We start from the raw sequence: 14,351 nt of genomic DNA on the forward strand, positions 1-14,351 counted from the left end.
GGGAAGGAAGGAGGGAGACATGATCTCTATTTATCAGACTTAGATTTTGCTTCGGCAGTTTTGTCTAAGTCTTGCACAGCCGTATAAACGCCATCCCTCCACTCTAAATAAAACAACAAACCACCACCACTCCCTCCGCTTCTTCGTAATCTGGAAAAACCAAGCAGGTACAACGTGTCCTAGTCCTTCGCCTCTCCGAGCCGGCTTTAAACCTGAGAGTGCTCAGCTCAGCTCTCTGGTGGGTCCGGCCCGATGAGCAGCTCCTGACGCAGAGTCCAGCGTAAACCCAACAGAGTCGCTCCAGTTTCTTGCATCTGATCCTCCCACGACGCTAAGGCTTCGCGGGCCATGGCCTCGGTGCGAACATCAAGTACAGTTAGAAAACCCCTCGGCCCTGCCTGCAGCTCCTTCGGCCCACTGTAGTCGGCCTCCATTACTCTTTTCCCGCGAGGCACCTCCCTCGAGAAAATGAAACCTGGTGCCATCAGCTGAAGCAAAAGGGTGGGACCTTTTTACTAGGCACACGGAAAAGGCAGAATCGACTTCAGACAGCAAAGGGGTGTGCTGCCCGGCCGGGTCACCAGGACGCCCCGCCCAGGCCCGCCCTCTACGCATCAGGGACTACATTTCCCAGAGGCCTCAGCGGCCCCTAGGGGCTGGCCGGTCCGCTCTCCGCTCACACTGCGCGGTGACTGGCTTCCTCGGAGGAGGGCGGGGCCTAATCCAGCCAATGGGTGAGGGGCTCGTTACGGCGGCGGAAGCAGCGGCGCTGGGTTGAGGGGTGGGGGGCAGAGTGCTAGCGCCTCGGCGGTGGCGGCGGGTCCCGGAGCCCGAGGACGTCGGCTCCACAGGCGGAGAGCGCACGGAAGCAAGCTCGAAGTGGCGCGGCGGCCACTTGGCGCAGCACTCAAGTAATGGCGGGACGGGCGCCCGGGAGCGAAGGGGAGGGGAGGAGACGAGGGGGCGGGGCGGCCGAGCCGGGCTGCAGCGTCCGTCCCGCTGCGCGTCCCCGGGGAAGGGCAGCGGTGCCTCGTCTCTGCGGCGTAGACCTGGGCTCTTTCGCGAGCTGAGCATGGCAGTTGGCCCGGCGGCAAAGGCCGGGTGTCCTGCGGCAAGGAAAGGAGAGGCGTCGGGAGGGCTGGGCTGATCCGGGCGTGGGGGCGTGGCGGGCGTGGGCCTTGGCGGGGAAGCTGAGAGGCCGGGGGAGCGCGGGCGGGCGGGCGGCCCAAGGAGTTTGGCTCCTGGAGCAGTTTAAAGTGACTCTCCACATCCGGGCCCTGCGCCCGCCGCTTTCAGACCCCGATCGAGGCGGGGCCTCCTAGCTCCCCGCCCCTTTTGCCGGCAGCGCTTGTCTTCCTCTGCTATTGGCTCAGCCTCGAGGGCCTTGGGCTGCCCCGGCGAGGCTCGCGCCTGATTGGCTGGCAGTCGGCGGGAGGGTGGGGCGGGATCAGAGCTGGCAGACCGCGGTGGATTGGTCTGGGCACTGGAGTGACGCGCCCGGCGTGGGGCCAATGGGCAGACTGGGGAGGTAGGGGCAGGTTCGGGGGAAGAGGACTGGAGCGGAGCGGTGGCCGGCTGGCCCGGGTGAGCGGGGCCAGAGGAGCTGGACAGCGGCGGGCTCGAGGCGCGCTGCGGCGCAAGCCTTCCCGGCGACCTCGGACCCCAGCGCTGCCACCGAGATGGGTCCTCCACGGCCCTCTCAGCCTGGCGAGGTGGAGTCGGGAGGGGCGGGCGGCGGGCGGCGGCTTCAGGTAAAGAGGCATACTGGTCCTGAGCTCCTCAGAATGCCTAACCCCTCTCCGGAGAAGTCTTAGAGACCCCATGTGTCTGGAGACCCATGTTCTCCGATCTTAGCTATGGGCTTCTGGGTGGGGGTAGGATTGCGGGTGTATCGAGGATATCGGCAGAGCTTGCTTGGCTCCTGAGAGGAAAGTGAGGGTCGATTTTAGGGAAGGTGGTGAAGGTCTCGGTTCCCGTTGGCTCGATGGCCGTCCGTGAAAGGGGTGGGGTGAAATCCGTCACTGAAGGCCTGTGCAGAAAAACATGAGAATTCCTTTTGGATCCGGTCTTGATGTAAGGTTTCTGGTCCTTTCTTAGGACAGGGCATCTGCCTCCGATTCCTCCTTTGACACACTGATGACAGTTTTGTACACCTTGGTGTGAGGCTTGGCTTTCAAAGGCACAAGCCATTTGTCATGAAACTTTACAGAGAAATATATGTATTGTGTTAATACATGTCATGTGGCTGTTGCGCACGATGTAGTGTCGACTTTTCCGTTTGGCAATTCACAAGTATTTGGGGGGGAGTCATAATATCCCTCAGTATCATATAAGTGATTTTACCATTAATTGAACCTATGTACATGGAAAACTTAAACAATTTAGACCATTTCTGCACTGTATATTGAACACAAGTATTATTTTCAATCAATGATGCTGCATTTGCTTTCCTAAAAGAAGGTATAGGTACTAAAAATGTTTTAATTTCTCATTATTGGTTCTAATCTCAGAATCCAGTAATAACCATGTGACTATGCACTGCAGGTGGAAATGAGTTCTCAACAGTTTCCTCGGTTAGGAACCCCTTCCACCGGGCTAAGCCAGGCTCCTTCACAGATAGCCAACAGTGGTTCTGCAGGATTGATAAACCCGGCTGCAACAGGTGAGATGTGTGATATTTTTCTGCATTGCTTTCTGCTTTTAAAATATTGCAGGTTTTCCAACTTAAAAATTAGCAAATTCTTGGTGGGGTTTTAGTAAATACTAGGTTATTGAATTTGAAGAAAGGATATATTACAATACTAATGTACATAAGGCTTTTTTCCCATCCTGTTTTAATCACTTGATTCACATGTGCCAGAGTATAGGTGAAACTTAAAGCATGCTTACAAGATACATTTTTTAAATGTATTAATGTGTTGTTATTTAACTAAGGCCCAGAAGTATAATAATAGTGCCATGAGGGTGGGCAGAGGCATAGGAACTTATAGGAACTTAGCTTTTAGAAACTTGCCTTTTAGGAACTTACTGTTTAGGAAAAGAGATTTTTCTAAAATGTGTATGCACACATATATGCAGTTTGGGTTTTAACTGTATGCTCTGAGTGCTGTAGATCAGTGAGTGGCCTCAGCTGGTAATGATTCGGCTGGCCAGGGAATGTTTGGCAATGTCTGGATACAGTTTTAGTTGTCACAGGTAGGGGTGCTACTGGCATCTGATATTTATTTAGAGTCCCTGGATGATGCTGTTGAATGTCCTACATTATGCAGGACAGCCCTCCCCACCCCCAACAAAGTATCAGTCTAATCAGCAGTACTGAAGTTGATTACTCCTTCAAATAATCTGTGTATTATATATATCAAGTAAAAAGTATTATTACTTCTGTGTTGGCAAAGTGAAATAAAGTACTCCCTTTTTCTATTCCTTTCTTTAGTGCCTGATTTCTGTGCTCCTTATCATGGTATTACTCCTACTTAACAGTAGCTGCTGACGTTTTCTGAATAAGCAATAAGTTCCCAATTTTCTTGACCTTGGGACTTTACATAGTCTGGTTTTTGTGCTTTTTGTTTTTTGTGGTTTTTTTTGGCTACAGTCTTACTTTTTCCTCTCCACACTTACTTATCTGGATATTCTTTGTTCTTTCCTGAGGTTTTATCTCAGATATCACTCTTCTTTGGGAAGTCTTTACTGACTTCATCATCCACAGCAAGCAGTTCAGGGTAGGACCTCCTCCTCGAAAGAAAGCCAGGACTTATCTGTCCATATTCCTTTGCATGTGCTATTCTTGCTACAGTGTAGACATCAACAAATTATTATAGAGCTGCCTCAAGTTATTACTCTTTAACAAATATTTTGACAGTGTTTTCTCTGGTATAAATTCACAGCAGAATTTTTTTTTTTGCCGAGCTGTGTGGCTTTCGCGATCTTAGTTCCCCAACCAACAATTTAACCTGGGTCATGGCAGTGAATACACTACGTCCTAATCACTGGACTGCTAGGGAATTCCCGCACCAGAATAATTTAAAGGAGCATAATGAAGAGAATAGTTTTGAACATCAATTTGTAAGAATTATACTGCTCATTAAGAAGGATATCAATTAGCAATAATTGCCCTCAGATTTTGTTGAGAAGGAAATCATTGACTTAGGCCAAAATTGTGTGTAATTTTACTTCTGAAACGTGTATCTTTTTTCCTTCAATTGGTCTAAGAAAGAAAACAAAAGTTTTCCTTACGTGGTTAGATATCTTTCTGTAGTTCCTGTTGCATTTATTGAAAGAAGTAATTTGGGATCCTAAGCATGTCAGGATTTTAAGTACATGTTCACAGTTCAAAAGTATAGATTACAATCAGTTGTCTTAACTACTGCTTGAAGAATTTTTTTTTTCTTTCTGATGAAAATAACTGCAAATGCCTGGAAGGAAACAATAAATGGTTTCAAAAAGAGCTTAATGGAAAATGATCAGTGCATTATAACTTAATGAAAGTGTTAAAAATCAAAGTCTTCCTGGACAAATAGGTTTGGAAGAAAGTTATGAAATTGTCCATTTTCTTTAAAATTTTACTTAGAGGAAAATCTGGGTAGTCAGGAAGGTTAAAAATCAATTGAAAATGGAAAGACAGAAGTAAAGTGGTCTTTATTCACAGTCATCGTATATACAGAAAATATTAAAGAATGTTTTAAAAAGCTGTTAGAACTAATAAGTGAAATTAGTAAAGTTGCAAGATAAAAGTTCAGTGTACAGAAATCATTATATTTTTAAATACTAGTAATGAACAGTGAAATTTTTAAAATGTCATTTACAGTGGCATTGCTGCTGCTAAGTCACTTCAGTCGTGTCCGACTCTGTGCGACCCCATAGACAGCAGCCCACCAGGCTCCCCCGTCCCTGAGATTCTCTAGGCAAGAACACTGGAGTGGGTTGCCATTTCCTTCTCCAGTGCGTGAAAGTGAAGTCGCTCAGTGGTGTCCTACTCCTAGCGACCCCATGGACTGCAGCCTACCAGGCTCCTCTGTCCATGGGATTTGCCAGGCAAGAGTACTGGAGTGGGGTGCCATTGCCTTCTCCGACAGTGGCATTTAAAAAAAAACCTAAAAAATACTTAGGAATAAATTAACAAAATATGTGTATGACCTTGGGTTAGAAAACTATATGAAACATTGCTGAGAGAAATTAAAGATCTAGGTAAAGAAAAGATCTGTCACGTTTATAGATTGGAAAACTCAGTATTTTCTTTTACCCAGAGAGACCTGTAGATTCATATAAATCCTAATCAAATTCACATCAGGTACTTTTCCAAAAACTGACAGCTGAATCTAAAATTTATGTAGAAAAAACCAAAGGATCTAGAATAGCCAAAGCAATTTGGACAAAAAAGAAGAAAGTTGCCTTTTCTCTGCTGCCTTACTTCAAGACTTGGTATAAAGCTGCACTAATGAAGATATTGTTAAATTGGCATAAATCACTGGATCATTGGAACTAACTAGAGGATCCAGAAATAAACCACAATGGTTTATTAACCACATAATAGTTAATTGATTTTTGATAAAAGTACATAGAGAATTCAATAGGGTATTGACAAAAATAGTATTAGAACCCTAGAATATTCATATGAAGAGAAAATGAACCTTGACCTCTATGTCCACCATGCATATAAATTAACTCAATGTGTAATTGTGAACCTAAATATAAAATTTAAAATTTATAAAAGAAAACATAGAAGAAACTACTTGTTACTTTGGAGTAAGTAAAAATGGCTTAGGACACAAAAAATGCTGATTATAAAGGAGACAACTAATATGTTGTACTAAAATGACTGCTCTGCAAAAGACATCATTAAGTAAGATAAAAGGACAAGCCACCAAATGAGAGAGAACATTTGTGATAAATGTGTCAACAAAGAACTTACATCCCAAATATGTTAAAAACTCCTGTAACAACAAAAGCAAAAAGACAAACAGCCGGTTTGGTTTTTTTTTTTAATGGGCAAAATATTTGAAGAGACACTTCATCAAAGATGCTGTATAAAAGCCAAATAAACACATTAAAAAAATTAAACTATTAATCCCAGGGCAATGCAAATTAAAAACAATAGAAACCACTGTACACCCACCAGAATGACTAAAAAAGACTGACAATACCAAGTTTTGACATGTTTGTGGAGCAAGTAGAACCCATATATTGGTGGGAATGCAAAATAATTTAGCCACTTTGGAAAACAATTTGATACAGTGTCTTAAAAAATTAAACAAGAGCTTACCATACAACCCAGCAATCTCATTCCTAGGTATTTACCCAAGATAAATGAAAATATGTATCACACATACAGTGATCTCCTCAGTGGTTCATAGAAGCCTTATTCATGATAGCCAAACACTGGAAAGAACCCAGATTTTATCAACTGGTGACTGGATGAGCAAAGTTTGGTTTGATCCATACAGTGGAATTCTACTCAGTAATAAAAAGAAGCAAACTAGCATTACATGTAATAAAATGGAGGAGTGTCAGAAGCATTTTATTGAAAGAAAGAAGCCAGACCCAAAGGACCACTTATTGTGTGGTTCTATTTATGTGAAATTCCAGAAAAGACCAAATAATAGTGATAGAATGCAGATCAGTGGTTTCTAAGGAGTAGGGATGGGCGGGGAGGGAATTGACTGCAGAGGGGCATGAATGAACTTGTTAGAGTAATAGGCAATGTTCTATGTTGCGATTGTGTTGTGATTACAGTACTGAATACGTTTATGTGCATTTAATTTTATAGAACAAATTAGTAGATTTTATATGTAAATTATAACTCAGTAAGGCCGATTGATTAAAAAAGATCTAGAGATATGAACATATATTTCCCTTTGTGAAATATGACCTGTGATCATATAAAACGAACTTCAACATGGAAATGTTACTTAAAACCACAATAAGATACCCAGTACACACCCACTAGAATGTCTGCATATCAAGAATTGGTGAGGATGAGGAGCAACTGGACTACTAATATGCTGCTGGTGGAAACTTCAGATGAGTCAACCACTTTGGAAAGTAATTTGACAGTTTCGTATAAAGTTTACTATTTGACCTAACCAATCTGCTGATTTGTTGGTGAACGCGTGCTAAATCACTTCAGTTGTGTTTGAGTCTTTGCGACCCTATGGACTGTAGCCTGCCAGGCTCCTCTGCCCATAGGATTCCCCAGGCATGAATACTAGAGTGGGTTGCTATGCCTTTCTCCAGAGGATCTTCCTACCCAGGGATCAAACCCGTTTCTCTTACATCTCCTGCATTGGCGGGTGGGTTCTTTACCACTAGTGCCACCAGATGTTGGTGAGAATGTTTAAAAAAAAAACACTGAACTCTCTTAGAAAGCTGTTTTATTGTATGCAAATTATACCCCAATAAAATGCTTAAAAAAATTTTTTTTAATCAAAATTTTTAAAAATCTAGGAGAAAAATCAATATATAACAAAATATAAAATATACTTTAATCTTTTCTCCCAGCAATCTTGGTTCCAGCTTGTGTTTCTTCCAGTCCAGTGTTTCTCATGATGTACTCGGCATATAAGTTAAATAAGCAGGGTGATAATATACAGCCTTGATGTACTCCTTTTCCTATTTGAAACCAGTCTGTTGTTCCATGTCCAGTTCTAACTGTTGCTTCCTGACCTGCAACAAATTTCTCAAGAGGCAGGTCAGGTGGTCTGGTATTCCCATCTCTTTCAGAATTTTCCACAGTTTATTGTGATCCACAGAGTCAAAGGCTTTGGCATAGTCAATAAGCAGAAATAGATGTTTTTCTGGAACTCTCTTGCTTTTTCCATGATCCAGCGGATGTTGGCAATTTGATCTCTGGTTCCTCTGCCTTTTCTAAAACCTGCTTGAACATCAGGAGGTTCACGGTTCACGTATTGCTGAAGCCTGGCTTGGAGAATTTTGAGCATTACTTTACTAGCGTGTGAGATGAGTGGGGCTGTGCGGTAGTTTGAGCATTCTTTGGCATTGCCTTTCTTTGAGATTGGAATGAAAACTGACCTTTTCCAGTCCTGTGGCCACTGCTGAGTTTTCCAGATTTGCTGGCATATTGAGTGCAGCACTTTCACAGCATCATCTTTCAGGATTTAAAATAGCTCAACTGGAATTCCATCACCTCCACTAGCTTTGTTCGTAGTGATGCTTTCTAAGGCCCACTTGACTTCACATTCCAGGATGTCTGGCTCTAGGTCAGTGATCACACCATCGTGATTATCTGGGTCATGAAGATCTTTTTTGTACAGTTCTTCTGTGTATTCTTGCCACCTCTTCTTAATATCTTCTGCTTCTGTTAGGTCCATACCATTTCTGTCCTTTATCAAGCCCATCTTTGCATGAAATGTTCCCTTGGTATCTCTAATTGTCTTGAAGAGATCTCTAGTCTTTCCTATTCTCTTGTTTTCCTCTATTTCTTTGCATTGATCGCTGAGGAAGGCTTTCTTATCTCTTCTTGCTATTCTTTGGAACTCTGCATTCAGATGCTTGTATCTTTCCTTTTTCCTTTGCTTTTCACTTCTCTTCTTTGCACAGCTATTTGTAAGGCCTCCCCAGACAGCCATTTTGCTTTTTTGCATTTCTTTTCCATGGGGATGGTCTTGATCCCTGTCTCCTGTACAATGTCACGAACCTCATTCCATAGTTCATCAGGCACTCTAATCTATCAGATCTAGGCCCTTAAATCACAAGCTGGAATCAAGATTGCCAGGATAAATATCAATAACCTCAGATATGCAGATGACACCACCCTTATGGCAGAAAGTGAAGAGGAACTCAAAAGCCTCTTGGTGAAAGTGAAAGTGGAGAGTGAAGAACTTCGCTTAAAGCTCAACATTCAGAAAACGAAGATCATGGCATCCGGTCCCATCACTTCATGGGAAATAGATGGGGAAACAGTGGAAACAGTGTCAGACTTTATTTTCTTGGGCTCCAAAATCACTGCAGATGGTGACTGCAGCCATGAAATTAAAAGATGCTTACTCCTTGGAAAAAAAGTTATGACCAACCTAGATAGCATATTCAAAAGCAGAGATATTACTTTGCCAACAAAGGTCCGTCTAGTCAAGGCTATGGTTTTTCTAGTGGTCATGTATGGATGTGAGAGTTGGACTATGAAGAAGGCTGAGCGCTGAAGAATTGATGCTTTTGAACTGTGGTGTTGGAGAAGACTCTTGAGAGTCCCTTGAACTGCAAGGAGAATCAACAAGTCCATTCTGAAGGAGATCAGCCCTGGGATTTCTTTGGAAGGAATGATGCAGAAGCTGAAACTCCAGTCCTTTGGCCACCTCATGCGAAGAGTTGACTCACTGGAAAAGACTCTGATGCTGGGATGGATTGGGGGCAGGAGGAGAAGGGGATGACAGAGGATGAGATGGCTGGATGGCATCACTGACTCGATGGGCATGAGTCTGGGTGAACTCCAGGAGTTGGTGATGGACAGGGAGGCCTGGCGTGCTGCGATTCATGGGGTCTCAAAGAGTCGGACACAACTGAGCGACTGAACTGAACTGAATCTTTTCTCCTAGCACATTTTTCCTACAAGAAAAAAATTTCTAATTTTTTCCTGAGCAGGTCATCGAATAAGGGCTCAGAGTGCATGTGGTTATTTATTCCATAGTCATTGATAATAGCAGAAATTTGGAAATAACCTAAAAGCTCGTCCGTGATATAAGGGTTTAAAAAACTATAGTACAACTATACAGTGGGCATTTAGCCCTTTTAAAATGATACAGTATATGTCTATTACTCAGTGATTTCTCTCTTAGGTATATATATGTATTTAATAGAAATGATATGAATGTTCACCAAAAGACGTACATGAATATTCCTAGCACTCCTATTCATCAATAGTGAAAGAACTGAAAACTAACTGCCTGCTGGCAGTAAAATGGATAATTTGTGATTTATTCAAGAATTGGCATACTGTACTGAGAAAGAAAGATCTACAGCTACGTGGAGTAACATGGATGAAGTCTCATACCTGTAAGTGAAAGAGGCAGGACACAACCGTTTGGTACAAGTGTATTTATATAGAGCTCAGAAATAAGATAGCAGTAACGTGTAGTGTTAGAAGTCAGCATAGTAAGTATCATTGGGAGGAGCAGTGACTGGAATCGGGCTGAACAGGGGGTTTCTGGGGAACCAGTAGGATTCTGCTGGTTGATCTAGGTGCTGGTAACTCAAGTGTGTTCAGTTTGTGAAAGTTCACTAAGCTATAACATTAGTATTTGTACACTTGTCTTATGAAGGTTGTAGTTAAATAAGGACTTCCTTGGCAGCACAGTGCCTAAGATCTGTTTTCCACTTCAGGGTTCACGGGTTCAGTCACTGCTTAGGGAACTAATATCCCACATGCAGTGCGGCACACCAAAAATAAATAAAAACCCACCTAAAATTAAAGAGCCGAGGAGTGTCTGAGGTTTTACCAAAATAGTAACTTGGAGCTTTTAGGGGATAGACTTTGGGAGCAGTTTTACTTTCTGTATAGTTTTCCAAATAATTAAAAAAAATTTTTTAAGTGTAATCTTTATATTCAGAAAAACAGCATTATTTTAGGAAAATGTTAGTGCAAATTAATATCTTCACGGTCTCTCCTCTTTCATTTACTTTAGTTCCTTGATTTTGTTTTAACTTTTAAATACGTTACAAGTTCTCATGGTCCAAAATTCCAAAAGAAAAAGAGTACACACTAAAGAGTATCTCTTCTCCCTGTCCCCCACTCACCGCTTGCTGAGGTACATGATCACTGTTCAAATATAAATGTGTTCATGTTTGTGTGTATTTTATTTCTTCTCTGTGCTATACCTGGCTATTTTCATGTATCTTTTTCATAATAGATATTATACATTTTTTCCATAAAAGTACCTAAAAAGTTTTCCTGCTTTGTTTTTATATTTGCATGCTAGTGTAGTGTGTGACTATGTCATAATTTATATAACCAGATCACTGTTGATGGACATTTAGGTTTTTTCAATTTCTTTCCTGGTATAAAAATGTTGAAACAAATAACTTGTACCCGGCAACCCACTCCAGTACTGTTGCCTGGAAAATCCCATGGGCGGAGTAGCCTGGTGGGCTGCAGTCCATGGGGTCCCTAAGAGTAGGACACGACTTTGCACTTCTCACTTTCATGCATTGGATGAAGGAAATGGCATCCCACTCCAATGTTCTTGCCTGGAGAATCCCAGGGACAGGGGAGCCTGGTGGGCTGCCGTCTGTGGGGTCGCACAGAGTCAGACACGACTGAAGCGACTTAGCAGCAGCAGCAATTCATTTTATATATATGTTCTATATCTATAAGATATGTTTGTTTCATGGTATGCACACTCAAAATGATAGCTATGTAAATTAATAAATATGTTAACTATCTTCACTGTAGTAGTTATTTCAGAATATACCATATATTAAATATTCATGCCCTCTACCCAAAAAAAAAAAAGATACATCCCTACAAGTTGAAATGTTGAATCTCAAAGAGTGCATGCATTATAGTAACAGTAGAGCTTTACTTGTTCACTCTGTAGGGAAATTTGTTTTTAAATATTGTATGTTCTTAGACTTAAGAACTAAAGTAATCTTTTTAATATTAAGTTTTTATAACTTTTTAAATAAATATTTTCAATGAAATTGTCTTACGTCTCCTATTACAGTTTCAGCTACTTGAGTTCATTCTTTCTCCTTCATGTCTTCACTAGTCAACGATGAATCTAGTCGAGACGCTGAAGTCGCTGCCAGGGAGCACATGGGTTCCAGCAGCTCCTTACAGTCCCGTGAAGAGAAGCAGGAACCTGTTGTGGTAAGGCCCTACCCGCAGGTGCAGATGCTGTCTACACACCATGCTGTCGCCTCGGGCACGCCTGTCACAGTGGCAGCCCCACCAGCACACCTGACGCCAGCAGTGCCACTCTCATTTTCGGAGGGACTTATGAAGGTAATGGAGAGGTTTAAAATTTCACACTGAACCGCAGCTAAAGACTGGCTAGTATTTCTGACAATGCTCACAAAGTCTTAGGCTAGAGCCTAGGATTGTAGCCTTTTCTTGTTGACCCATCAGTCCAGCTCCTGCCTGTAACTCAGAGTTTCGCCGTTCTGCAGTGCCTAGTGCCCTGCTGCAGGGCAGTTGGCATCACAGGATCTTTTCTAGTATCCATATTGACATAAATTTTATTCACAAGTTATGGGCATACTAGTGTAGCTTTTATCTTGGAGTGGCATTCTTTTCCAAGATTTTATTTGCTAATTTGGGGATATCTGAGAACATCGCTTTGTGTGTATTACCTTGTGGATATGTTTTAGTTACTGGGAATTTTGTTTATTTCCATCCAGACTTGGGGAGGCAGCACAGTATAGAAGAAAGAATGTGGGCTGTGAGCCATACAGATCTGGGCTTTATTCCCATTTCTTGTTTTTACCATCTGTGTGGCTCTGAGCAAGGAACTTAGCCTTGCTTTGTATGTTTGCACATCTGTAAAATGGAAACGGTAGTACTTCAATGGAAAGGCTGTGATGCTAAGAGATAAAATATACAAGGCTTCTAGCATCTTTCGTGGCATTCTCCAGGTTTGATTTGTGTGCGTATATAGAATGAAACGCATCACTAGTAAAAAGCTATTGATATGTTTCGTGTGGTTTTCTGTTTGCAGCCGCCCCCGAAGCCCACCATGCCTAGCCGTCCCATTGCTCCTGCTCCACCTTCTGCCTTGTCACTTCCCCCCAAGGTTCCAGGGCAGGTTACCGTTACCATGGAGAGTAGCATCCCTCAAGCTTCAGCCATTCCTGTGGCAACAATCAGTGGACAACAGGTTTTCTTCCTCTTAATTTGCTGATTTTCCAACTGAGATGCCAGAGTGTTGATCATTATTTATTGAATGCCAGCAGTACATTAGGCCCTGGACTAAGTTAAAAAATTAACTAGTCACAGTATCTGCAAGGGGACGAGAGTAGAATTGACAGAGAGGGATGGCATAGGGAGTAAGGCCAACACGCACAGTGGTCTTGTCATTTAGCCCATACGTATTGAGTATCTGCTCTGTGGAAGGTTCCATCCGCAGTGTGAGAAACAAACCTAGATAAGACAGCCCATGACTTTGAGCTCAGAGTCCATTTGTGCTTGGTTTACAGGTACAGAACTGTAGTGGGTTAAGAACAGCCTCACAGTAGCAGTGCTTCTCTAGGTTATTCTCTGAGGAGCGTAATGTGTATCTTTTGGGGAACTAACAGGTTCCCTCAGCAGCCTACCAATCGTGAACATTTATTTTAAAGTCTCATATTTAGCTTCATTTTTAAAAATTGTAATCCTCCTCCATGATATGCATTTTATTTCTTTAAATATTTTAAATTACCAATGAAAACTGAATCTCAGAACTTCTCCTTAAAGTTTACGAGAAAAAAATCGGTATTCCAAAAAGACGCACTGTGGTTTTTTCATTTTGTCACACTGCTGAATACTCCCAGAAGTGTTGAAACGTCCACCTGAGAAGCACTGGCATCAGGGTTGGGCGAGTGTGAGGAAGGGACACTGAGGGTTGAGCTGAAGAACTCGCAGGGGAATGCCCGTTGGATATTGACTCAATTTACTTAGAAATCCTGGCTGGCATAAAGAATGCGTGAATTTAGTGGCATGCAGAGGAAATAGTGAGAGTAAGAAGAAGTAAGCTATTGGCCAAGATAGAGAAGATAGAACAAGATAGAGAAAACAAATAGAGAAAGACTACTGCTGGCAACGCGGGTGTCTGCAGGGATTCGGTCAGGTGTGTCATCAGTGACAGGGATGTAGCAGCAGCTAGACCCGAGGCAGCCGATGGGTCCCCCGTCACCACGTGCCTGCTGGCCCAGGCCATCGTGCAGTGTGCTGTGTAAAGAAAGCTAACGTCCTATCCCTTGGGTGCTCACTATCTACAAGGAGCAACCCAGCCCATGTTTAGAGGTAGCTGGCTTCCCAGAAGCAATGCCTAAGCACTCATGGCTAAGACCAGACACTTGGAAATAACATCCCATCCTGTTCTTTGAAGGGACACCCCAGTAACCTGCATCACATCATGACCACAAATGTACAGATGTCTATTATCCGCAGCAATGCTCCTGGGCCCCCTCTTCACATTGGAGCTTCTCATTTACCTCGAGGTAAGGCTGCGTGTTTTGTTGAAACTCTTGAAAGGCAATGACAGGTGTACATTTGGTAAAAAATACGGTAACACAAAGCATATCCAGAATGAGCTTTTTGAAGCTGCAGGACAGGAAAAATAAACTTAGATAAATGCACATTTTTAGCATGGTCTAATAGTTGCTTATTATAGTAATAACAAGTATGTGTCTGTGTGTAAACTTAAAGC

The 14,351-nt window shown here is 42.7% G+C and overlaps 1 protein-coding gene across 12 annotated transcripts in view; it reads left to right on the plus strand.

Annotated features, from left to right (window-relative positions):
* The first annotated feature begins 782 nt into the window (after positions 1 to 782).
* SAP130 (Sin3A associated protein 130) overlaps positions 783 to 14,351 on the plus strand; it is a 100,191-nt gene continuing 86,622 nt past the window's right edge. For 8 of the 12 annotated variants that reach the window (XR_011570206.1, XM_070801581.1, XM_019968880.2 and 5 more), the window contains exons 1-5: positions 783 to 911; positions 2,545 to 2,662; positions 11,715 to 11,950; positions 12,663 to 12,821; positions 14,031 to 14,142. Coding sequence is in view for 11 of the 12 variants with exons in the window: in XM_070801581.1 (XP_070657682.1) it covers positions 2,551 to 2,662; positions 11,715 to 11,950; positions 12,663 to 12,821; positions 14,031 to 14,142 (619 nt within the window). In the remaining variant the exon portion in view is untranslated. Of the gene's footprint in view, positions 912 to 1,561; positions 1,585 to 1,664; positions 1,752 to 2,544; positions 2,663 to 9,932; positions 10,003 to 11,714; positions 11,951 to 12,662; positions 12,822 to 14,030; positions 14,143 to 14,351 lie in introns of those variants that run through there. The other 4 variants (XM_070801640.1, XM_070801648.1, XM_070801589.1 and 1 more) reach the window with 3 other exon arrangements.

The sequence above is a fragment of the Bos indicus genome, chromosome 2, assembly GCF_029378745.1.
Source record: "Bos indicus isolate NIAB-ARS_2022 breed Sahiwal x Tharparkar chromosome 2, NIAB-ARS_B.indTharparkar_mat_pri_1.0, whole genome shotgun sequence".
Taxonomy (NCBI): Eukaryota; Metazoa; Chordata; class Mammalia; order Artiodactyla; family Bovidae; genus Bos; species Bos indicus.